The sequence below is a fragment of the Alosa alosa genome, chromosome 23, assembly GCF_017589495.1.
Source record: "Alosa alosa isolate M-15738 ecotype Scorff River chromosome 23, AALO_Geno_1.1, whole genome shotgun sequence".
NCBI lineage: Eukaryota > Metazoa > Chordata > Actinopteri > Clupeiformes > Clupeidae > Alosa > Alosa alosa.
The window spans coordinates 28,851,364-28,877,475 of NC_063211.1; the positions used below are offsets into that span (position 1 = coordinate 28,851,364).

Genomic DNA, 26,112 nt, shown 5'->3' on the forward strand with positions numbered 1-26,112 from the left:
GGAAGCTACTGCAATCCATGTATTTTCACAGAATTATTTTTTGTAATCTAATCCCTTATCATACCTGTTCATTCGTACTCGTCGCTAGACTTATCGTGACTAAATTCAAGATGGCGGCGAACGGTAAACTTCCTGAAAGTACTTTCTGTATCGTCTCGTAAATAAACTACCAGTGCTTTTTCAAAGTTCTCAATGTCTCGTTTTAAATGTCAGGGCCCTCCGAAGTCTACCAATGAAGTGTGGAGCTACTTTGAGCCTCGTAAATGGTGTAAAACAGTGATTTATTTGCATGGCTAGGCCGATGCCCGAGGCACCCCCTTTGAAAACCTGTTGGTAGCATCGGCTAGCGCCAGATTTCGGAGTGCAGGGGACAAGCCGAGATGAGCTATGAGACAAAAGTTCACACTCGGTATCATGTTTCAACACACTTTAGGTCAATATCACACTGAACTTCTCCTTTAAGAAGGTATTAGAAGCAGGGGTGCCAATAATTGTGGGCGATGTGTTTTTGTTAAAATGAATTTGCTTCCCTTCAAGGTATTATTTTTATTTTCATTCTGAGACTACAATGAAATCACCAAAAGATTATTTTTATACCTGTTTTTAGTCAACTTTACAAAAGGTAATAATTCTGAAGGGTATGTATGTACAACCCCAAATCAGAAAAAGTTGGGATGTTGTATAAAATGCAAATAAAAACAGAATACGATAATCTGCAAATCTCATTTACTCATATTTAGCTGAAAAAAGGATGCAGACAACATATCAAATGTTGAAAATGGCATGTATGACTATTTCATGGAAAATATATGTTCATTTTGAATTTGATACCAGCAACATGTTTCAAAAGATGTTGGGACAGGGCCAAGAAAACACTGGAAAAATGGTGTAATGATAAAGAAAACAAAAGGAGGAATATTTTACAACTAATTAGAGTAACTGGCAACATGATTGGGTATAAAAAAGAGCATTCTAGAAAGGCAACGTCTCTTAGAAGTAAAGATGTAGAGGTATTCATCACTCTGTGTAAACGTGTGTGGACAAATGATGAAACAATATAATTATAATGCTTTTTTGGGAGTTCCTCATCTACAGTACATAATATCATTAAAATATTCAGAGAATCCAGAGAAATCTTTGCAAACAAGAGACAGAGCTAAAAAGCAATATTGGATGACCGTGGTCTTTTGGACCTCAGATGGCACTGCATTAAAATCAGACCTGTTTCTGTAATGAAAATCATTGTATGGGTTCGGTAAACCTCTGATAACCTGTCTTATCTGGGCCTGAGCTCATTTAAAATGAAGTGAGGGTAAGTGGAAAAAGGTCCTGTGGTGAGATCAATCAACATTTGCCAATCTTTTTGGAAATCATGGATTCCTCTGAGCTAAAGAGGAGAGGGCCTATCCAACTATCCAACTTGTTATAATGCTCAAGTTCAAAACCAAGTATCTATGATGGTGTAGAGGTGAATTAGTGCCTACAGCATAGGCATCTTGCACATCTGAATGATGTATACAGGTTTTGAGCAACATATAGTGCCATTCAAGCAATGCATTTTTCAGGGAATACCTTGAATATTTCTGGAAAACAATGGCAAAATGAATTTGGCACATATTTAAACAGTTTTTGGATATGGTTATGGGATTTGGAAGACACTTTTGTCCAAGCGACATACAAATAACAGTACAATAGTTAAATTTAACAGTATACTATTTAAAAAGTTGATAAGACTAGATTAAGGAGAATAGCAATAATAAACAACAGTGTCAATTCAATCAATAGCCTAATAAAAATAAACAAATGTCCAGAGTCCAGGTGCCAAAATGGCCTGTCTGCAGTCCAGACCTGTCAAATTAGGTGCATCATGGAATGAAAAACATGATTAAGAATACTCCATATTGTGCAGGAATGGGACATTTCATTTCATTCATTCTCAAAACTCTAGCAACTGGCCTCCTCAGTTCCTTAACATTTACAGAATGTTGTTAAATGAAGAGGTGAAGCAGCACAGTGGTAAACATGTCCCCATCCCAACTGTTTTTGAAACATGTTGCTGGCATTAAATTTCCAGTCACCAGGTGCTGTTGTTTTTCAAGCCTCTATATAAGAAATAAACATTTATTGCCCCCATTCTCTCTCTCTCTCTCTGTGTGGATTTTCCTAAAGCTTGTTTCTGCTTGTTGTTGTTGCCACCACATTTGTCAGGCCACTTTGTCAGAGGCACAACTGTGTATTGTTTGAGCCCTAAAGACCCAATGGTGGCAGCTTGACCAGTGGAATCATTCACGTGGACCATATTGGACAGAACTCACCATTCAGGGGCTGGACTTCCACCTCAGCACCTCTGTCGGCCACTTGAAGGAATAAAGATGGGGGGGTAAAGAGAGGAGTTAAGATATTAAGATATTCTTAACACTTACAAAACACACAGGAATGTGCTGTGCTTTGCTCTGTCTGACTTCTTATGTCAGGGTTATGTTCCAGGTACATAATTATACCAGCATGAGAGCGGCCGTTAGCCCTTTTGAACAACTACAGGCAGGATTGACCAATGCTGACAATCAGCTCCTTGTTTGTTCCAGCTTTGCTACGCTTATGTCACTGTCACAGTGAGCTTATTTATTAAGACATTACACAAAACACACACACACACACACACACACACACACACACACACACACACACACACACACACACACACACACACACACACATTTTCAGAGAATGAGCCTCTATTACATTCTGAGGACAAAGGTCTGTAGGTGAACACATGCCCACCTGTTTTGGTCTTGCAGACGAAGCCCAGCTGGTCTGTGCAAGAGGCTAGGTTCCACACACCATCAGACACGCGCAAAGATACGCATGTGTCTGGCCTCAGGACACTGGTGTCCGGTGCTCGGAAGTGCCAACTGGAGTAGTCCAGAGGTGACCCGTCCAGCCAGGTCAGAGTGTCAGCTGGGTTGGGGGAGGGAAGGGTTTCGATACATGTAGTTAAATAGATTTTGCAACCTCAAAAGAAGAGCCATGCAAAAGAAAAAAATAAGAATAATATTCAGGACTTTGCTCACGCACACACACACCCACTTATATACAGTACTCAGGCTAATAAACCCAGTAATAATACACATTTTGGCTGGACAACTTGCTTTCTCTGTGTCATTATCTACAGTTAGTAAGTTACTGAAAAATAATTGTGCAACTTTAATTTGAGAGCCTGAGACATACGCTGTATAAAACTGTAATCAATACAAGATACTCTGACATACTCTTAAGTTGTTCCTTAGCATTGCCATGATGCAAAATGTCCATAGATACCTTGTATTTATCAGCCAACCAAATGGCTTTTCTATTTACAATACAGCCAACTAGGCTCAACCTAAATAGGACTGATGAGCTCAAATGAGGGCAACAACGACTGGAATGACAAGCTCAGTTACTCGGAGAAAAAGGGAAAGAAAAAGTACCAGTGCCACCTTGACACTTCCATGGAAATCTACTGAGAGAGGAAGGGGGATCTCTTTAGCAAATAATCTTGGATTCATTTACTAGCTTGGTGTTTAATTTAAGATGTGGAGAAGTGGAGCGCCTAATCTTTGTTTCTCAGAATACATTTGCTTCTCTTCAATGTTGGATTTTCCCTCATTGCTTTCATTGTGAGATTACAATAAATCACCAAAAGATTCTTTTTTATACCTGTTTTTAGTCAAATTTACCAGGGGCGCCAATAATTCTGGAGGACATTGTATACCTTGCAAGATTTAAAAATATAAAAACAGCAACAAGTAATTTAATGATTTATTAATAGATAATCATTCTTCCGCCAAGCAATATAGGATATTTCAGAATCAGAATGGTTGTCAAGCAAGGCCAAGATACACCAACTCTAACTTCTGTATCAATTTCTGGTGGCACAGTAATGTAGAATGAAATACGGTTCACGTGAAGAGTTGCATTGGGTTTTACAACGGCATCAAACGCGATTCAGCCAATCACAATTAAGGATCGGAACTATCTGTTTTAGAATGAATACTAGACCACTAATGTGAGGGGCTGGGGAGACTTCTATTTGACCTCTAGGAAATCACACACTTAATTAACTTTAAATCTGAAGCCATAAGGTTCACATATAATATAGCAATAACTACCAGGAGACACACAGGCAAATATCATGAAGCCAATTGAAAGCTATGTTTTATCTGTTCTTTCATCTCTTCCTGGCCCCTCCTACAGAACTGTCTGACTTCCTTATAGCTCTTATCTATGTTTTGTGCTGTTTCTCATATCCTTTGCCAACCATTGTACAGACAATGAGTTTATGATATATCACATAAACACGATCCGCATAACAGTAGCCACGTTTACATGGACAGTTTTTTTGTCCTTCCGATTAAACTATTCTAATTGAAAAATAAGTGCCGTCTGTTCACATGTGCTACGTTCTATTCCGATCAAGTGCTCTCAAGCGCTTTAGAATCGTTGATCGGAATAGCCGCTGTTGCCTACTTTTCCTTGAGAATTTATTCCGATTGAGCCGTTATTCCATTGGAATAGAAGTGTCCATGTAAACATGACCTGGAATGGAATTGTAGGTCACTTGACAAACTGCATGATAGAAAACCAAAGACAAAAAAATCCCCTTTAATGAGAGGCAGGAGTTGGTGATATAAGATTTGTGTGTGAAGGTCAAACTTAATCATATGACTTCAGAGCTCATACATCTGCTTTGCATTTATCACACACTCACTGCTAAATGCTTTTGGGCCAGCTTGGGAGTGGCTTGTGACACAGTTAACCATTTAATGCATGGTGTTCACTACAGTGGACGGATATTCAAACTTAATTTAAAGGGTAGTCAGTGATCGTATGCAATTTACATTTTTGTCACATTCAGCCATCATCTCAGCACGGCCACTAGCTGCCCATTCCGTGATTACCTAAAAAAAACTGATCTCTGTAGGCAGCCCAGGCTCTGAAAACTGGAAACAAACAAAGTGGGGGCAGCCTGTCCCCCAAACAAAAACAAAACTCTGCATGGAGTTTCTCTGGCAATACTGAGGATAGGGGAGAGCTACCTTTCTGGTGTGCTTCGTTTGCTCCTTGGTTAAAATAGTAGTACTTTGTTTGACAAAAGTGTCTGCTAATATAAATATAAACACAAACAAAAACGACTTCCTGCACAATCACTAAAGATGCATCTTTAAAGTTGTAATCAAAACAGAAATGAGCCTGGTACACTTCGGTTTGGCCACAAGTGCATACAGTATGGAATACCCCCTGCTAAGTCTTAGTCTGAGTATAACATATTGACATATCTGTGTGTGCACTTGTGTTGTGTATATTTGCTACTGTGTTTTGTTTGTTGTTTGTTGTTGTACCTTATCTGTGTTTGCAAAGTTGCTTTTTGAACTGAGTTGTAATGATTGTGTGTGTGTTCTTACTGTCAGTGTCGAAAAGAATGCCCAGCCACACCGTCTGATGTGGGAGTCCATAGGATCCAAGCTGCTCCAGTATAAAGTGACTCTCCTCCTCACTCCTAATGGTCAGCATGTCCGAGGAATTCCCTTACAAAACAACCAACCAAAAATAACCAATGAATTTTAAAAGTTTTAAAATACATCACTACATATGAATAATTGAATTCTATTAATTGGTAGGTTAGGTATGCATTGATTGTCAAATCCTACAACAGGTGCTTTATTTTCCAGCAGAGGGTGCCCCAACTACAGAAACAGAACTGGTACCATAATACTGTACATGAGAATTTATCCATTGCACTTTTCCTTCTGTAGGGATTACCTGAGTGCATCTTACTGTACATGTGTGTGTTTGTGTTAAAAAGAGAGCCTTGCATCAAAAACATCAAAAAGAGAGTCCTGCTGTGTGTGTATGTGTAACCTGCGTTGTGTTGAACCTGCGTGATTCAGCCCTGCACACGCCCGGACTCGAACAGCAGCACCTCGGATCGGGAGGTGAGCGAGCTAACAATTGAACAAATAGCCCTCGCATGCCAGCAGCACTCTTGAGGCATCGGGGAGTGAGGTTTACCAACGTTCCACAAGCACAGCTAAGCTAGCTGGCATCCGTTACATATAGAAGGAAGTGTTGTGCACTAGAATGTGGTGTGTTTGGGTATGCATGTGGGTCCACATCAAATGAATGTCAACCCTGTTTATTTATTGTGTGTGTGTGTGTGTGTGTGTGTGTGTGTGTGTGTGTGTGTGTGTGTGTGAGAGTGTGAGTGTGTGTGTGAGAGAGAGAGAGAGAGAGAGAAATAAAAGTGTACCTTTCTGTCGGCAGTGCTCTCTGGCCTCCTCCAGGCCCAGTCTCTGAAGCACAGGCTCAAAGTTGTAGCAGCTGCCCCTGAACTTCAGCCAGCTAGAGGAGCAGGCCACGCCATGGGAGAAGGCATTACTTTCTGCACCAGAGGGACACACAACACAGAACACACACACTCATACACCTGCTCACTTGGCACATTACACAGATACACCACATGCATACACACACAAACCAGGCACGCACGCACACGCACACGCACACACACACAAACACACGTGTCCACCTGTAAATGCTTTACCTCCATCTGGTTCAAAAGATGCTTTGAGGATGGTATTCAAGAGGCATGGGAAAAATATTTAGATGGACCTCAATTGTGTGCTCCAGGAATTCATGCTTTTGCATCTGTCTACTATATTTAATTTTGAAAACTACACCTTCCAACTACCACATGATGACACAAAATACACTTAAAAGAGCAAGAGTATCCTATAATGTTGAAAGTAAATGACAAATCACCAGGCCATCAGTTCAAGGCCATTTCGGCAATATGCAGAACCAGTACTACCACACAAATTCTAGAGCAGATAAAAGTTCTATCAACATACTCAAGTCCACATGGCAGAGCTAGAGATGCTCTGGACAGACAGAGGGACGTCTGGAGACTTACTGGGTGGCGGGACATGACACAGTGCCCCCCTGAGGCCCTTCTCGCAATCTGCCCGTCTCCAGCCTCCTGTGATGTCCATGTAGACGCAGTCTCCCACATCGTCATCGTCGTCGGACGCTTCCCAGTGCGTGTACAGGGTGTCACTGCCGTCTGACCACTGGTAGTTTATGCCATCCTGTGTGCGCGACAAGTAAACATTTTCATGTTAGGAGATTGAAATATAGCTTGCCATTGTTAAAAGGAGATGTTAAAATGAGTCAGAAAACGTCCAAATCCATCTATCCATGTATACATACACTACAGTATCCTGACTCACACTCACTCTGTTTTTCTTCCTCACACACACCCTCTCTCCCTCTCTCACTCACACACACAGAAAAGCTTTTCTGAACCGGATAATAGATGAGGTCACACACCCACACCCACAAACAGACACACACACACTTTTTTCTTATAGAGCGCGCGCACACACACACACACACACACACACACACACACACACACACACACACACCCATACATCTTGACTGTAGAGCCCAATCCAGTGGGGGAAGCCCAGCTTGTTGACGAGCACGGTGAGGTAGGCCTGGTGGAAGGGGTCCGTGATGCTGACCAGCTCGGCCTCCTGCTCCACGCACGCGCTCAGTGCCCCGTACCAGCTCAGGTTGCTGCGCACCAGCCGGTAGCTGTGGTTGTTGTACTCCGAGATCTCCAGCGAGCCGGGCAGGTAGGAGTGAGTGGGGGGCTTCTTTGGGTCTGAGAGAGAGGGAGCAACAGAAGGAGAAAGCGAGGGAGGGAGAGAGAGCTTCAGTACCCCTTCAGCTTCTCTAGCTACCACTTTCAAATCAAAGAATTAGGTAAACACATGCACATTTTTAAATCTTGGCTACGTCTTCAGCCTTACATAAAAGAGAAATACAGAAGAAGTATTCACATGCCTATTCCATATTTCAAAATATATACAGTACATCCCCATGAGATCTGAGGAGCAAAGGCATCAGCAGAGGCAACAGCATGAAAAAGAAAAAAAAAAAACAAAAACAAGTCAGACAGATAAACACACATCTCATTATACTTCAGACAAACAGACAGACAGACAGACAGACAGACACAGGGACATCTGACCTTGTGCTTTCAATTCAGACAGACAGACACAGGGACATCTGACCTTGTGCTTTCAATTCAGACAGACAGACACAGGGACATCTGACCTTGTGCTTTCAATTCAGACAGACAGACACAGGGACATCTGACCTTGTGCTTTCTGACACACAAAGCCGTAGCCGCTCTCGGTGCACTTCTCGTCGTACCATTTCCCTGTGAAGTGGAAGTTGTGGTTGTTGGAGAGCAGCGTGCAAAGGGGTACATCTCCAGCAAGAGGACCATTCAACCACTCCTCCTGCTGCATGGGATGGACACACACACACACACACACACACACACACACACACACACATGCACAGACAATTTATATTCAGTTCTTTATCTGATTTCACATTACAAGTAACCTTTCTTCAGGAATCAAATTGTCTTAATAGTCCAAATTTAAGCAGTTCAACAATCTATTATGGGTTTTTACAATATCTTCCAAATAATGTTTATTTCTCTGCCTCCTATATAATTGTCACTACTTGACCTTGGCTTTGGATTCTTTTAGCACCACAAAGTCCACAATGCAGACTATTCACACACGCACGCACACACACACACACACACACACACACACAGAAATAAAACTGTGACCGCATACAAACCGCGGCGCACACACAAAAATAAAACCGCAGCCGCATGAGAACAATACTCCCAAACACAAAAACAGGATCCCAAATGAGACACAAATACTGTAGCTCATTTTGTTGCACACTGGTGGATGCATATAAGGAACCTCTCTGAAATAAAGGAACCGGTGTTTGTGTGTGATGCTTACAGTGAGAGAGCTCTTGGGTTCTATTGGGGACCAGTTGGTGAAGGTCACCGGTTTCCCAGAGGCCCAGTTCATGGTGTCCTCATCTCGAAGGCCAATCCACACGCCTGCCGAGTTGCCGTCCAGCAACATAGTGATGTATGCTGTAGTCAATCAACATTAAACATCAAGAGAAAACACACGTTCAAACACCCCACGCACAAATACACATTTTCAGTTCATCTCCTCTAAGCTGCCACACAACTAATCGCTGCCACTAAAAATTCACTAGGGATAGCATACATGTCAGGGGGGGTAATAGGGTGTTTGAGAGGGGGGATGATGAAATTATGTGTGTGTGTGTGGGGGGGGGGGTGTACGTGTGTAAGATTCTTAATAAGAAATTGCATTTTTGTATCGTATCATGTAGTTTGTCATGCAAAGTAAAAATATTCATTATGAATGTGTCACCACACTTGGAATGAGTACATGGCTGATGGCTGTGTGCTGGGCAAGTGACCCACCTTGTTCAATCTCATCCTCGATGGCCACCAGAGAGCCCTGGAAGCTGGAGCAGATGGACTGGGCGTCCCTCCAGCTCTTCCCCTCCTCGGGCCGACTCGGCAGGTGCAACAGGAGGCACTGAGATCACACGCGCAGGCGCATAAATACATGATGAGAGAAAGAGAGGACATACCAAACACTCACACACACACACACACACACACACACACACACACACACACACACACACACACACACACACACACACACACACACAGCAATATAACACAGAAAAACACACACAAATGCCAAACAAACAGCCAGGTTCCGGCACACAGAAGTACACCACACATGAAATCACCAACACAAGAGCAACCTCTCAACCACAAGCATTCAAAACATGTTCTCCTTCTGTTTTCTCACGATACATCATTGTGTAAGGGTAGCTGGAATTTAAACCAGATGATCTCTAATTGCTTTGATGTCAGAGCTGTACTGTTGACAAGATATAAGAAAATAGCAAGAACCTGATCAGCTTTTATAGCTTTAATGCTAAAAACAGACTCACTCATGATTCTTTTATCTTTGTATTTATAAATATATGGAGTATTACAGAGTATTTATAATATCTTTATGTTTGATACAAGCATTAGTAATCTAACTGTCAAGTTCATTACCAAAAAAAAAGAAGAAAAAAGAAAACAACTTCATGGGTCTGTATAGGACATGTTCTTTTGTGGAAGGTGATGTCCTACAGTATCTTTTTGACAGGACTTTTCAGTTCTGTGAGTCTGAAGACTTGTGCGGCCTCACCTTGTGTCCAAAGTAGAACCAATTGCTGGGGCACGCGCCAATGTAGTGGGGCTCTCTGGGAATCTCCATCACAGAGGCTGTCTTGCGTTTACACACGTAACCATGGAGCTCAGAGCAGGGGTGAGCAAACCAGCCTCCTGCAGGACCCCACACACACACAGGACATGTGAGAAGTGTGAGTGTTTGTGAGAGTGCACATTAATTTCTTCCTGATTGATTGATGTATGATCGATGTATAAGATATGCATGCCAGAGTGTGTGCGCAGGTGTGTGGGTATAATCTAGCACACTGTTTGTGTGTGTGAGCTTTCAAGATCTGCGTCACCTGTTTCTGAGGACATGTAAGCACATCGCTTCCTGCTGGCACTTTGGCTGCTGCTGTTGACTGCTTCCCAGTTCGAGTAGTCATAAAATGAGCCGTCTGTCCACCTGCACATCAACACAGAATCAGACTAAACCAGAACAATGTGTGTTTCAAATACTGGAATGTCTGTTATTCCTTGACTTAGACAGACCCATTTCCAGATGCATCTCACTTGAGAGCACTGTTTTCCAACACAAGTGGACATTCCTAGCCTTCCAAGCACATACCCGTAAGCTGTTCGACTACATCAAACTAATTTAAGACACACACAACAGACACAACACAAACAGAATGTCAGCTATGTTTACAAAAAAGTTTAATCTCTTCCCTTGGGCAGCACTGAAAACATTCGTCATCACTTAAGCATTAGTACTTTGATATGTACACTTGGCAAAAGCCAACACTTTACAGTGTGCTCCTTCTGATTTATGTATGAAACTGAATGCAAGATAATGTCTTTTTCTCTTCTCTTCTCTTTCTAGGATTGTGAAACGTGCCATATAGTAATTTATCATTATTATGGAAATGATAGGTAACTTACTCAATGTCTTGACCACTTTCCATTGCAAGGCCAATCCACCACTTAGTGGGACCATGTGGATGCTAAGACACAGACATAGATAGATAGATAGATAGATAGATAGATAGATAGATACTTTACTGATCCCCAGGGGAAATTCAAGGTCTCAGCAGCATACAGACAACACAAACACATTCTTTAACAGCAGAAAGAGTAATTAAAGTATATAATATAAAAACACAACTAAGCAATAAGGACAGTAGAAGATAAAGAATATGCTAAATATACTAAAATACAAATTATACTAACTAACACTTAATCTAAATCAATTCTAAAAACAGTATCCACATAGTGGTGATTAATCCATCAGAGGCGCTTGCAATGACTGAGGCAGGGATTGAGCCTGTGATTCTCTGTGCATAGTAAGGTATGGTAAGGTATGGTAAGGTGCTCTACGGTGCTCTGTGTGAATGAGTGTCATGGTGGTAGTGCAATGGTGATAGTGGTCATAGTGCAAATAAGTAAGTCCAACAGTGCAACAATGCAAAAATAAAGTAAAGTAAAGTCTATATATCTATATATTTAACTATTTAAAGAAAATGTATAAGTGTGGCCACAGTTCGGCTGTGGCATGGAGGGGGGTTATGCATATGTACTAATGTGCTAATATAGCACGCAAACAGTGAGGCATAAAGATAGTGGTAAAAGTGGCTAGTGAACAGACAGTATCCAAACATGGAGGGGGTGAAGAGGCAGACAGACTATGCAGAGAAGTCTATCTCTCCTCTTCCCTTAAGTGAGGCATTGAACAGTTCAATGGCCCTGGGGACAAATGACTTTCAGGTGCATAGAAAAAAAAAAAAACAAGAAAAAGACAGAATTTTAAAACCTTTCTTTTAAAACCTCACAGCTTCACGCACACACACACACACACACGCATGCCGCACACACACACACACACACACACACACACACACACACACACACACACACACACACACACACACACACACACACACAGTAGTGTAACTGCGTGTGCAGCATAGATGTACTTTGTAAGCATGCAATATGTGTGAGTGTGTACTCTCACATATTGAATTCTCATCTGAATAGTTTAACTGTTAGAAAAACACTTTTGAAATGTCAGCTCACACAGTGTGTGTGTGTGTGTGTGTGTGTGTGTGTGTGTTGAGGCACCTTGTGTATACGCTCCATGATGAAGTTCAGCTCCTCTTTGGAGTGGATGGAGACCAGGTCAGCTCCCATCATCTTGCATGCGAAGGCCACAGACTCCCAGGGGAAGAGCTGTCGGGCCACAAAGTACTCCGCCCCACGGTAGAACACCCAGGGTTCCTGCTCTGCATGATGGACAGGACACACATCACACACACAAGGCTATGTCATCACCATCACAGCACAGCACCTCACTGCAATGATATCTTTGGGCTGGGTCTTATACAACGTTCCTTAAAACAGGTGCTAACCTATGTGTTCCAAAGCCATGCATGACCATAGATGGTTTTAGATATGTGCAACAGATGAATAACTCATTAAAATGGAGTTGATGTCTGTGGTGAAGACTTGAAGGCGTGAAGACTATTTTGGTGCAAGACTTTCAGCCCAACAGCCAACACAATTATACTCTTGTCTTCCATGCTCCTAAAACAATGCATTGATTATCTGGAAGTGTTTCTGGCCTGGCTGAACCGCTATGATTGCTTACAGAGCTGGGACTGTGTATGAACACCAGAGCTTTTTGAGCACACACACCGAAAGGACAGAAGAAAACCAATGTCAGAGTTAGAATCACAGAATCCCATAGTCTTAAGATAAAGGCTTTTCCTGTCTCAGATAGATGCTGCTACTGTCTTGAGTGGCCCTCTCCAACAGATGGCGCTACTAGTTACTGGATTGTGTGATGACAGTGGTCAGTAAGCAGCCAGTGTACAGGCAAATGCCGACAGACTGAGGACCATTACCACATGCGGTCATGAAGTTAGAATAGGTTGGAATTGATTGAAAGATGTAAAACACAAGTTATGAGAAATGCACATACAATAATATACTGTAAGGCTTTCTGGGTCAAATGAATGAATGGATGGACCTCTGAACAAAACTGAAACTGTTATGTGTGCAAGCAAATCCATACATCTAAGTCCCTCAGCACCAGAAGCAGGTGATCCATTGTCTCAGTTTGGCTGCTGGTCAGTTTGCCTTAAAAGATAACGACAGATCCATAGGATACCAGGCTATACTTACGGCTGTTATACCAATACGGCTTACTCAGCTCTGTACCTGTGTAAACACATTTAAAGACAAACATTTTTTATTTATATATGGCGATGATTAATGTCCACACAAACACAAATGCACTGGATGTGATTTCATGGATAAAGCATACATAAACACATGCACACACGGACACACACACACACACCTCGGGGTACTTTGCAGATCCACTCATGTTTGGTGCTGCAGGACTGAGGGGTGAGGTGGTTGGTGAGGTCGCTGTAAAGTGCACACTCATGGTTCTCATCTTCCCCATTCTTGTCCTCTATGAAGGACGTCACCACCTGTCACACCACACACAGGCTCAACAACAGAGCACACACAGCCAGTCTGTATAATATGGAAACACTAGAAACAGGGACAAAACAGCACACACATGCATGCTTATTAAGCAACAAAAGTGATGTGTCATTTGCCTTGCTGTTGCACACACTGACCAGCAGCAAGTGGTAGATGATTTTGGCTACTGTATGGTTCTCCATCACAACGGTAGCTTAGTGATTTTGGCTATGGTTCTTCATCACAACGGTAGCTTAGTGATTGTGGCTATGGTTCGCCATCACAACGGTAGGTTAGTGATTTTGCCTATGGTTCGCCATCACAACGGTAGCTTAGTGATTTTGCCTATGGTTTGCCATCACAACGGTAGCTTAGTGATTTTGGCTATGGTTCTCCATCACAACAGTAGCTTAGTGATTTTGGCTATGGTTCGCCATCACAACGGTAGCTTAGTGATTTTGGCTATGGTTCGCCATCACAACAGTAGATTAGGGACAAGGGAACTGAACACTGAACTCGGTTCAACTTCCTGACTGTAAAGCACAACTCATCAATGTCAATTTAATGTGTCTAAGGAACATTTCAGTCATTCTGTTCAATCAAAGCAGTACAATTCTTTATAGGGACGGGGCATTTGTTTTCCATTGTAGATAATTGAGCTCATCACTAGCGCTTCAGTATTGTCAGTGTGCTCCCTGCCTTAGAGCCTATTGGTGTGTCCTGCCAAGGGGTGTATGTATGAAGTTACCGGTGTGCCGTCGGACCACTCCCAGGACCCTGCAGATTTGGGGTCTCTCCTGGTGAAACCCACCCAGAACCATCTTCCAGAACCCTGACCTTCTGTTCTGAAAGAGAAGAGAAGAATGAAGAAGTAAAATAGACATTGCACAGAAATAACTAAATAAAATAGACATTACATATACATTGTGACCTTTTCAATTGCTTAAGGTTATGCTCATCTTTACAGTTTATTATGCAGCCTTATGCAATTTATTATGCAGCCTAAGCGCCCCCACTAACCCATCAAACATGTTTGCGATGGTTCTCTTCAGGAAGGTCTCCTCCTCATAGTGCAGGAAACTGGCCAGGTTGGCCCCCAGCCCCTTGCAGAAGACGTCCGCCTCTGCCCAAGATCTCTTCATCAGCACCTTCTCACTGTGAAACACCTGAGCACCAATCACACACCAGCAGTTCAGTTCAGTCATACAATATGCTTTTATATTTTGTGCATCATACACTCAATTCAGCAAGGATTTTAGGATGTCATTTGAGCTTATGTCAGGTTGTGGTTGTTTTTGTAAAATGGTGAAAAATATATACAGAAATTCCTTATAGAATACTCACAATGACCATTAAATAGGTGGAAGATGTTGATTTACTGAAATCTACATAACTATCTAATGTTTGCTGTAGGTCATATTGCGCTAGTGAATATGCATGGTTTATATTTGACAGAAAGTTGTGGGTGCAATGTTTGTTTGTGTTTGTACTATGTTACTGAGCTAAATCATTCAGGCTTTTGCTGTATGCAGGCATGGCAGGTATGCCTGTACCAATGGAACAGCCATCGAGAAAGACAAAGGGCTTTTAACCGTTGAAGAGCACTCCTTGAGTAAGTTAGACATTTGAACTCACTTTTCAACTCACTTTTAACTCTTGAAGAGAGCTCCCTAAAGCAGATAAATATGGGAAATTCCTGAACTCTCACCGAACCACAGCGGCCTACTGAGGCAGGCCGGTGCATGTTATCTGGCCAGAGGCAGACCGGTTGGTTAGCACTGGGTTGCTAAGGGCTGTGATAAACCAAATAGTACACCCATTCACACAGATACAGCAGATGTTAAAGTGATGAAGTGTGCAAAGTGGGGAAAAACACCGGAGTTCCAGGGAAGTCCATGACATCTATCTGATGGCTACGATAAAGACAATGAAAAGTATAAAAAAAGATATGACTGGTTTGTGGTGAGATACAGTAGGGAGAGAAGCTGAAAACAAAGAGTAGAAGAAATGGAAAATAAACAGAGACATGAGGTGAGATTCTGGGTCATGTACAGTAACAGAGCGTGTGCAGTACAGATGACATGAGGGGCAGAGAAGGAGAAAAAGAGAGAGAAAAACAAACACATAAACACATAGAGAGAGGCCTTAAAAGAGGCAGGAATCTGACCTTGAAGCAGACGAGCAGATGAGGACCGGTCTCCCATCCATCTGGACAGGGCGCAAACAGGTCTATATGGGGCAGAGGTAGGTGCAGGTCCTCATAGCCACTCACGCTCTGTTTGCACACAGATAAAGCCTTCTGGGATTTGCAGTCTTTCACCTCCCAGTGACCCAGAGCTACACCTCCAGACATCGCCACACAGCCTCCATCACTCACTACAGAGACGGAGGGTGAGAGAGAGAAAGGGGGCAGTGTAAAGACAGACAGATAGATGTACACACATACAGAGACAGAGACAAGAGATGTAGATGCACAAAGGAGAGGGGAAGAGAAAAAGAGAAAATACTGCAGTATGCATTATGTGAGGAAAAGTTTAAAAGGTCAATGTGTCACCCATACAAACGTATCTCTAGTACAAACACATAAACACACACACACACACACACACACACCTGGTTGGTGGTGGTTCCAGTTGGTATAACTGAGTGGCAGCTTGGAGCCGTTTGGATGGAGCCAGCTGTACTCCCGGGTTTGGTTCATGTCCTGCAGGGCTGTCCAGTAGAACTGGCCCTCAGACGCACCGGAGTTCTCCAGCAGACTGTTTAGGAAGGCCTGTTCAAACCTGACAAACCAGAGCCAACCAGTCAACGAACAAGTGAAATGGACTGCTGATGTACTCAACATCTCTCCTCAGCCCTGAGCCACTGAAATTTGGAAGTAAAACAAATGTGGGGGAGAGATGCAGCAGTCTGCAAACCAGTGACCAGAGGAATGGACAAAAGGGTGGTGTGAAGAAAGAAGTTCAGATATTTCATGGTCAGTGGTCACCATGAACAAATACTAGAATGACCATGTAGAAATGTATTTGTTTTTATCATCACTGCCATCGTCTTAAAGGTTCTCTAAGCACGGTTGGGTAACGTAATTTCGTCTCAAAACAGAAAGCTAAGTCGCCTCTCCCTCCACCTCCCTCTTTACAATTGAAACTGACATGAGCGCGTATCTTGTCAGTAATTGGCTGGAACAGTTTGTTATGTTTCATTGTCCAGGCTGGACCAGGCTGTTTTTGGAGCCTGGGCTGTCCACAGAGACTGCGTTTTTTTTACAGTGTATTCGGGGGGACAGGCAGTTAGTTACAGGCACATTCATAGCAGCTGTCATAAACTGCACATAAAGCATTCAAGACTGTTTCATGAGTCATGACTCAACATTCATACCAAACCGTTCATGAATGTGGAAGACAGAACGACAAAAATGTGTCAAAATAAAAGTCCAACAATTGCAAAGCAGCATTGCCGTTTTTGTTCCAAACCTCTTACCTGATCACGTCACATCTGAGTCAATGGGCTACTCCAGTGCCAAAAAGACAGAACATGGTCAAGCAAATAATTTTTGTTTCATAAAAATGTATGTTTTATGATACCTTTGCAGATGATTTCTCATCTTTTGCTAAAGTGACATTCAATGTAGACTTCATAAGATATTCATGAAATATTTGCAAAGGCTGGAGAGAAAAACGGCAATGCTGCTTTGCGATTGTTGGACTTTTATTTTGACAAGTTGTCATCGTTCTGTCTTCCACATTCATAAAAGGTTTGGTATGAATGTTGAGTCATGTCTCATGAAACAGTCATGAATGCTTTATGTGCAGTTTATGACAGCTGCTATGAATGTGTTATGAACTCAGCCATCAAGTAAAGTGTTACCGCAGATGTTTGCTGTATGTGAAAAAAATGTTTTAGCTTAGAAACCGCGTAACATAACTTAGAGTACCTTTAATTCACCTTTACATAACTTTATACCTCTACATCTTTACTTTAAAAGATCTGCAGGACTCTGGAGGTTTCTGACTGACCTATCCTCCACAGTGGCCAGAGGGGCCTTGCAGTAATAGCCCTTCATGGCATCCTCAAACGTCTGCTCCTTGTCAGTCAGCCGGTAGCAGTTATGGCCTTTGCGCTTCCAACCCTGCAGTCAAGCAAAGCAAAAAAAAAACATTACAACATCTTTGAATGCTACAAAGACACTTGTTAAAATGATCAGAAATAATGTGCATGAAAACAATTACAAAACAAACACAATACACACCCATGTACACAGGCACACACACACACGTTGCGACTTTCATGCTAGCACTAATTTCACCTAATTTCACAAGGTTTAGCACTTTGCCCTCAACGCTCTGCATGTGTGTGTGTGTGCATGTGTATATTTACATTTGCAAGTATGTGAGGATGTGTATCTAATGAACGGAATGACTGAATGCATGTGAATTTCCTTTGAAATGACATTCAAACACCCTAACGGACACAAACACATAAACCCTGGAGGTCATCTAAACACCCTCTCTTGAACAGGGAGCCTAGATCACACACACAAATACACATACATTCACACACACACACACTCTCTCCCCTACTCTACAAACACACAGGGGTCTAACCAACTGGCCATCTGGATGGTAGGAAGGGGGGCAAAGTTTAAGATGGGTCTCACATTGCCATGGTGATGTTTTCACATGTGGCATTAATTTGTCACTGGGTTGAATACGACATCTGACACTTTTCAAGCCTACACTCACACACAAAGATGGAAAACCACATAACTTTAAAGTCATGTAGCACCATCTTCACACAGATGTACACACATAACATGCAAATGTGTCGCTCTCTGCCAAAAACTAGTAGGCCTACACATAAAAATAAATACACACAGGGGCATGGAGCTCAGTGCATGTGTGGGAGACAGACAGAGTGTGTATGTGTCTGTCTGACTGACTGTCTGTCTGTCTTCAACAAAGAACTGTGGAATTTATGACACTGGTTGTGTGATAAAGGCCCTGCTGTGAGCATTCAGTAATTGTGTGTGTGTGTGTGTGTGTGTGTGTGTGTGTGTGTGTGTGTGTGTGTGTGAGAGTAGGACAGGCATTCTTTCCAGCTATGTCAGGACCTTTCTCTCGGGCCAGCACGAAACAAAGAGGGTCCCTTCCGAGTGAAAAGAACTAAAAAATGTCAGACGCTACGCTAACCATTTTGGTGAGTAATCAAGTGTGTGAATAGACTCATGCACATGCACGCATACACACGAGCGCACACACACACAAACACACAGTGACAAGTGGTGATAGCGGTGTTTGCGAACTTATAGACAAAGGCAGTGACTGGGTTGAGTAATTAGTAACACTAGTAGTAATTGTTATGATCTAGAACAGTGCTTCTAAATATTTTTCAGACCAAAAAAAAAAAATTTAAACTCACAGACCACTTAAAATAAATTGGCTTACTTCAACAGTATATTGCACAATAATTACTCACTGAATCATTTACATTAAGTCTTTGCACCTTGCTTGTTGTGTTAGAAGTTTCATTTGGTGTTCTTTACCTAACCCAGTCTTGGCAGTTTGATTTTATGTTACTAGTAAGCCAATCTTATTCCAGATTCCCTTTCATCGGTCATGCTGATCATTCAAACATAAATTAGCATGTGCCATGGGATTACATGAGCAAAATTATCAGCCCTAAAATAATGACTTCTTCACTCAGTGATAGGGTGTGTGTGTACAGGTGTCTCACCTCTGGGCAGCCCTCATCCCACTCCCCTGATGGATGCAGTGGCACAAGGCCTGAGGTTCTGCAAACCACCGGCAGCTTCTCAGCACAATCTCCCAACAGCCAGTCCCCCTATCACACACACACACACACAAATAAAATATACACTGCTAACCAATTACACGTTACCTATACTTGTATAATTATACATGTACCTATACCTGTACCTGTACTTGTAATTGTAATCAATATGACACATTTTAGTATATAATAAAATATACTGCATTTATAGATCACAGACATTTGAGTGTGTGTGGGGGCTTGTGTGTACCTGAGGGTTGGTTTTGCCACACACACGAGTGTTGGGGGCCACTGGGAACCTTTCGTCTTGGTGCCAGACTGTCATGGAAACAGGTGAGCCATCTGACCACTCTACAGATGATGCTGCCGCTGACTTGACCAGCCCAATCCACACTGCTGGGGCCGACACTATCCACACCACACAGAACACACACACAAACACACAACCCCTGTTGCTTTAGAGAAAAGTGTCCCACTCATTTACTTTACTTTACTTTGTCTGTACATAAATAGAACGTTGGTAAACAGACTTACTCTATTTTGTGGGTGTATGCACTGTTTAAATACTGACTGTTGATGAGCAGGTTGTACTTTGTCTCTATGCACACTGACCATTAGTTAGAAGGCTTTACTGTACTTTACCATCTGGCTCTGCAGAAAATTCCGTCAACATGAATGTTTTCGCAAGTAGCCTCCACTTTGTGTCCGGTGGACAATACATTATCTCTTATTTTGTATGTGCATATACTGACCATTAATTAAGTTGAGTGCAGAAATCATCTTACGACGGGGCTCACATGTGATTTATGAAACTTTCGGATCACTCCAATTTCAGTTTCAAGCGTAGTCACGCTTACTAATTAACGTACGTACGCCTGTCCTAACGCCTGCTTTATGTCGTACGCACATTTCATAAACGAGGGCCTATGTGTAATGACCTTTGGTATGGCTTTACCATACTTTACTTTGTCTGTGTATGTACTGGTCATTGGTGAGAAGGCTTTACTATACTTGACTTTGTTTCTGTGTACTGACCATTGTTGAGAAGGCTGCGAAGCAGCTCCAGCTGGGAGAGTGACTGCACGCTGACAGGCTCAGCACTGTGGGAGTGGCACGCGCTGCTAGAGTTGTCCCAGCTCCGGTGCTCCTCCAGGACCCTGTAGCAGAAGCGGTTGTGGGCCACCCAGTCATTGGTGGGGCACACTGTGGCCCGGTACTGCCAGTGTTCTGCCATACAGACACACATTTTAACCCCCAATACACACACATCGATTTAGCCTCTCCTATCTGTGCATTCACATGTGTATACAAGTGTATGTCTACACATGTTCAGAGCTACAATCAAATGGTGACTGAATCATTGGTGGTGGTCAGTGAGGTTCCTCTTTTCCTGTGAAGCGCTTTAGTGTCGAGAAAAGCGCTATATAAATGTAACGTCTTGTTGTTGTTGTTGTTGTTGTTGTTTCAGCACAGAGATTCACCTACTATCCAAATATTCACCAAAACCTCCATATAGACAGGGCTTTTTTCTAAAATGGGACCACCAAACAGGATAAAAGCATCTGCTAAGAACTAAAAATGTCTCATAACCCATTCCAGGCATTTACCGGTACTTATGATGGAATTCAGATTATGAATAGATCCCATTTTGGACATTGACTGTCTATCACAGACATGGCAAACAGACATAGTGGAGGTGCTTTACAGACAACACCAGTGCTGCAGTGTTAAGGAGCTCTCCTACCTAGCGGTTCAGCCCGGCGGGTATTGTTGGGGGTCTTCTTGCAGACGTAGTACAGAGCTGACTCGCATGACATGCTCCGCCACTGCTCCTTGCCCGAGGCATAGCTACACACGCGGCACTGGCGGCTGGACGGTACAGGAGCCGAGGGCACGGCTGCAGGACACAGGGAGAGATGCGGGAGAGGTGATGGTGGGAATCAAAACAAGCCAAGTCTGTGGTACCAGAGAGTATTCCTTGGCCGGAACTTAAAGAACACAAATGGATGAGTAAAAAACCTAAGCATTAATCCAAACCTCCTTCACACTACATGATGGGAATATGTGCTTAAACCCATCTGTCTATACATTCCATACTGAATATCAATATTTATCCTGTTTTTCTTAAAATATATTCTGTTAATACACTGCATATATCCATATTATTCTTACTACTCGTACAATGCCACTGCTACTGCACTGCACATGTTGTACATGTTGTTCATACTATATAGCCATATTTATTCTGCTCTTATAATGTTACTGCTAATACACTGCACATATTTTTATTAAACCTCCTCCTGTAAACCAACTGTATATACTGTCTACACTGCACTGCACTATATATCTTGTCCTGTTTATGCAACACCTGTCTATACTTTCTATATCACATTGCACTTTTCTGATTTTTTGCACATTTGGTTAGCCGCAAACTGCATTTCGTTGTCTTTGTACTTGTACTCTGCACAATAACAATAAAGTTGAATCTAATCTAATCTAATCATCTGTGGATGCAAGTGTGTGTGTCCATGAGCTTAGCAGTGCCCCTTACCCTCACTTACCCACTGGTTTGGTCCCACTTCCTGGCCAATAGCTCTCTATCGCCAGATACGAACTATGGCCAGCTCAAGGACCGTTTCTGTTTTGCAATAGCTGTCCAAATGCCACAAGTTCTCCTTCACATACGCACAGAACACACTACAGAACACACTAAGCTCACACAGGGGGCCTGACCTCACGGTGTGTGAAGATGCCAGAACAGGTGTTTCTTTTAATCAATTAGCCACAGGTAGTGACATCACTTGAAGCCCGACCTGTAGGTCAGAGCCTTCCCACTATGTCACCTTTTCCACTATGTCACCTTACCACTCCTGGCAGGTACCAACGTAGCAAGTGCAAGAAGAACTAGTGCTTCAGTTCAATCAGACTGCAGATAAGGAAGGACTAAGTAACCTCTTGTAAATCTGCTGGGGTCATGTCGATTTGAGAAAAGGTCAATCAGAGTGAGGGGAGATCCATCAGACCACTGCCACCCCCCTTCCTTGCCCAGATGGTTCAGTCCAGTCCAGACCATCACCCCAACATCAGCAAGTCTGTCTGGAAAGCAAGCAACAGTCACACACACACACACACACACACACACACACACACACACACACACACACACACACACACACACACACACACACACAAATTAAACCAACAGGACTATGAACCAAAGCATACATGATACACCTAAGACAAACATTGATATTGCACACATAGCACAGATATGAACGTTTAACCACCTACCTATACAGATAAACAAAAAATCAAATACATAGTATATCTGTTATAAATATTTACATTATAAATGTTAATCATATCATTATTTTATTCTTGATATTTTAAGTGTTTTTACACACACGCACGCACGCACGCACGCACGCACGCACGCTTTACCTCTGATGTACTTGCGCTCTGCCAGGCTGGTGATGCTGAGCAGGTGACCTCCCTGAGCTCTGCAGGAGGCGTGCGCCTGACTCCAGCTCACTGAGGTGTGCAGGTTAAACTGGTAGCACGCACGCAACTCCTCATTGCTCTCCCACAGCCAGTCACAGCCTGTGTCTGAGCCATGGAGAGGAAAGATAAGACCGCTATGAGTGTGTGAGTGTGTGTGTGTGTGTGTGTGTGTGTGTGTGTGTGTGTGTGTGTGTGTGAGCTTGAGCGCATGCGTGCATGCATGCATGTGTATACAAGTACAAGCATTACACCAAAATTATTCAAAAACATAAACAATATACATAAAGTACAGTGTCAGTCAAATGTCAGTTATTTAGAGTGATTGCAATAGTGTGTCTGTGGTGCTAGAGTGTATGGACTGAGCTGTTAGCAGGTATAAAGGCCATAGTTTGCCAGCCTGAAACAGATTACAGAGAGAGAGAGAAAGAGAGACGAATGAAACCTGTGGGTCCTGTGCTTGTGCATCTGTACATGTGTGTGTACATGTGTGTGTGTACCTGGGCTCGGACAGAAGCCCCATTTCTCATCCTGGTCGTAGCGGCTGGTAGTGGCACACCAGAGGCGCTGGTCCTCTCTGCCCTCACTGGTGCACTCCGAGTACCACTTGTAGTTGTACTTGAAGGGCAACGCACAGGGCATCCCATTGGCATTACCCTGCAGAGTGTAAATCACTGGACGCACACATAAACACATAGACATGTAAATACACAAACACTCCCACTAACATACAAACACACAAATGTAGGGGAATATGGAGGGGAAGGAGATAACAAACAGGGAAAGACTCGAGGAAAAGAATTGAGGGGACTGAAGTCATAAGACTTGACAAATCAAACTGTGTGTGTGTACAGCGTGCTTTGTTTCCAGTTCATGAAGGGGACAGTGGATATTACCTGGCACCACCATCTGCACTCACCCTCATATGGGTAGGCACAGGGTCCCTCCCCGGATGTGGAGTACCTCCGCCACTCGTGGTACTCAGTCCTCTTGGCCACCAGCCGGCTGCCCGCTAGCGCCAGCTTCAGCTGTGAGGCGCCATAAAGCATGTTCCTGCTGCAGCGCCACCACAGCGTGCGGATGGATGCGTCGCACTCGAACGTCCCCAGGGGCTGCGCCATGCGGCTGGTGTTCAGGCCGAGGCACCGGCTGTTGCCCAGGTTGAAGAGCCGGTGCCGGGAGACCCACTTCCACAGCATGGCCCGCGTGGGCCGCTCGCAGTCCGACAGCACCAGGCCAGTGGAGCCATTCAGCGTCACGCAGAGCTGCGTCCGCACGCTCTCCAGGATGAACGCACCTTTACCTGCCATAGAGAAACACACACGCAAACATACTGTAGGCTTTCAGTGATCAGACTCTGTTTTGGTGATGCTATGATACCATGATCATTTCAATAAAGTAGGGCTGCTCATTTAGAGGAAAGTTCATGAGAATTCTTTTATTTATTGAAATACTGAGTCATGAAAACATTATTACTCATTGATTGCGTAAACATCTTAAATTCACTGAATGGGTGGGTGCCCACAACATTGAAGAAATGTAAAAGAATGCAGCAAAATAATTGTAAGAAAGACAAACACAGACACAGACAAAACATATCACTGGATAAGAACACTGTACAGAGTACTGAGCATTGAACACTACTGTATGGGCTACATCTTCCACTCGCAACATGGCGCCAAGCGTTGGGGCCGCCGTGGCCTACTGGTTAGCACTTCGACCAGTAGGCACGGCTGAAGTGCCCTTGAGCAAGGCACCTAACCCCTCACTGCTCCCCGAGCACCGCTGTAGCAGGCAGCTCACTGCGTCAGGATTAGTGTGTGCTTCACCTCACTGTGTGCTGAGTGTGTTTCACTAATTCACGGATTGGGATTTATGCAGAGACCAAATTTCCCTCACGGGATCAAAAGAGTATAAACAAGCGCAATGCAAGGCTTGTTCCTATCTTACATCCAAGGCAGTGATGAATTTTTCACCATGTGCTCCAACACAACTGAATATTGCACCCATGGGTGTGTCAATTAAAACAATAGGTGTGGTCAGGTGCATGATCCAAAAATCGCTATCTTACACCCATTAAAAATCATTATAAAACGCCACTGACCAAGAAAAACCTGGTCTAAAAAAGTGGAAAGTGCATATAAAGCACAGCTATTTTGAAGACGCACTGTCAGGAGATGTAAGCAGCCCTTAGCGAGCCCCAGGCAACAACTCTGCAGGATGAATATCCTTAGGATTTTTATTCAGTCATTGAATAAAAGTGCTATAAGTGCTATTTTCAGGCTATGTTTTCAATTACCCCTTGTAAGTGTAGTATTGTTGTGTCGTTCCCTATAACACCACGGTGATATGCACTGACTAATAAAATACCATGCTGTTGTTGTGCTGATGTTGTGCTGCCTGCTCTTAAAGGGAATGACAGATGTCACTCCCAATGGTTTAAAGGATGTTACGCCCAAAACACACCAATGACTGATTAAGAAACATAAGAACAACCATTTTGAACAATGTGCCTGGCATCTGGCGAACCTATTAAGCCATCAAGGTAGCGTTTTTGGACAGGCCACACTTTAAACCATCCATTTCAGAACGTGCATTTCCGATTGCTAAAATAGAGCCCTTTAAGTGCATGCTTCCAATCCATGACACAGAACTTGCATCTGAGAGAGATATCAGAGAGAGAGAGAGAGAGAGAGAGAGAGAGAGAGAGAGAGAAGTAACTATCCCAAGATGGAGACACCTTTATCTTCTTCACAGATGCAAAAGAACCCCTTTAACATGGGTGCCAGACTGGATAGTATTATCCCTTCTATGGAGTCCATCAGACTGACCCGATAAGCCAGCCGCCTCGCCATCAGAACAGGTGAAGAGCTATGCCTTAGAAAACAAACCTGACACCTGAGCTGACCACTCTGGCTGTGGGGAAAAAAAAATCACCCATCCACCCCCATTGGTGATGGGGAGGGGGGGGGGGCTACAAAGAAACGGTAACCCTTCCTAGCTGTTTCCTCTGAGGAAAGCGATGACAGAGCAGCACCCTATCAAGACATCACCCACCCATTTAGGGATGCTGGAGGGCAGGGGGACAATGATGCACAGAAGACAGATAAAAAGATAGCAGCACTGTGTCCAGTTTCACTGTGGCAAAATGGAGCATAATATTTCAGTAAGCAGGGGGAGTGAGGCTCTTTTGTTGGCCTGTC

The 26,112-nt window shown here is 43.2% G+C and overlaps 2 protein-coding genes across 6 annotated transcripts in view; both read right to left on the reverse strand.

The window, feature by feature from the left end:
• pla2r1 (phospholipase A2 receptor 1) overlaps positions 1 to 26,112 on the reverse strand; it is a 32,073-nt gene that overhangs the window by 2,039 nt on the left and 3,922 nt on the right. The window contains exons 2-29 of one of the 5 annotated variants that reach the window (XM_048234545.1): positions 23,829 to 24,212; positions 23,410 to 23,583; positions 22,853 to 23,017; positions 22,364 to 22,507; positions 21,156 to 21,308; positions 20,447 to 20,638; positions 19,662 to 19,819; positions 19,355 to 19,462; positions 17,638 to 17,750; positions 16,235 to 16,404; positions 15,789 to 15,997; positions 14,642 to 14,787; positions 14,370 to 14,466; positions 13,491 to 13,626; positions 13,313 to 13,348; positions 12,251 to 12,411; positions 11,075 to 11,136; positions 10,495 to 10,598; positions 10,170 to 10,306; positions 9,377 to 9,494; positions 8,877 to 9,016; positions 8,204 to 8,351; positions 7,470 to 7,705; positions 6,950 to 7,124; positions 6,287 to 6,424; positions 5,442 to 5,564; positions 2,782 to 2,958; positions 2,316 to 2,357 (exon numbers count right to left, since the gene is read on the reverse strand). In XM_048234545.1, the coding sequence (XP_048090502.1) occupies positions 2,316 to 2,357; positions 2,782 to 2,958; positions 5,442 to 5,564; positions 6,287 to 6,424; positions 6,950 to 7,124; positions 7,470 to 7,705; positions 8,204 to 8,351; positions 8,877 to 9,016; positions 9,377 to 9,494; positions 10,170 to 10,306; positions 10,495 to 10,598; positions 11,075 to 11,136; positions 12,251 to 12,411; positions 13,313 to 13,348; positions 13,491 to 13,626; positions 14,370 to 14,466; positions 14,642 to 14,787; positions 15,789 to 15,997; positions 16,235 to 16,404; positions 17,638 to 17,750; positions 19,355 to 19,462; positions 19,662 to 19,819; positions 20,447 to 20,638; positions 21,156 to 21,308; positions 22,364 to 22,507; positions 22,853 to 23,017; positions 23,410 to 23,583; positions 23,829 to 24,212 (4,146 nt within the window). Of the gene's footprint in view, positions 1 to 2,315; positions 2,358 to 2,781; positions 2,959 to 5,441; positions 5,565 to 6,286; positions 6,425 to 6,949; positions 7,125 to 7,469; positions 7,706 to 8,203; positions 8,352 to 8,876; positions 9,017 to 9,376; positions 9,495 to 10,169; positions 10,307 to 10,494; positions 10,599 to 11,074; positions 11,137 to 12,250; positions 12,412 to 13,312; positions 13,349 to 13,490; positions 13,627 to 14,369; positions 14,467 to 14,641; positions 14,788 to 15,788; positions 15,998 to 16,234; positions 16,405 to 17,637; positions 17,751 to 19,354; positions 19,463 to 19,661; positions 19,820 to 20,446; positions 20,639 to 21,155; positions 21,309 to 22,363; positions 22,508 to 22,852; positions 23,018 to 23,409; positions 23,584 to 23,828; positions 24,213 to 26,112 lie in introns of those variants that run through there. The other 4 variants (XM_048234546.1, XM_048234548.1, XR_007192471.1 and 1 more) reach the window with 4 other exon arrangements.
• Positions 16,216 to 26,112, reverse strand: part of itgb6 (integrin, beta 6) — a 43,987-nt gene continuing 34,090 nt past the window's right edge. Inside the window, exon 17 of the transcript XR_007192472.1 lies at positions 16,216 to 16,234. The gene's annotated coding sequence lies outside the window, so the exon portion shown is untranslated. The remainder of the gene's footprint in view (positions 16,235 to 26,112) is intronic.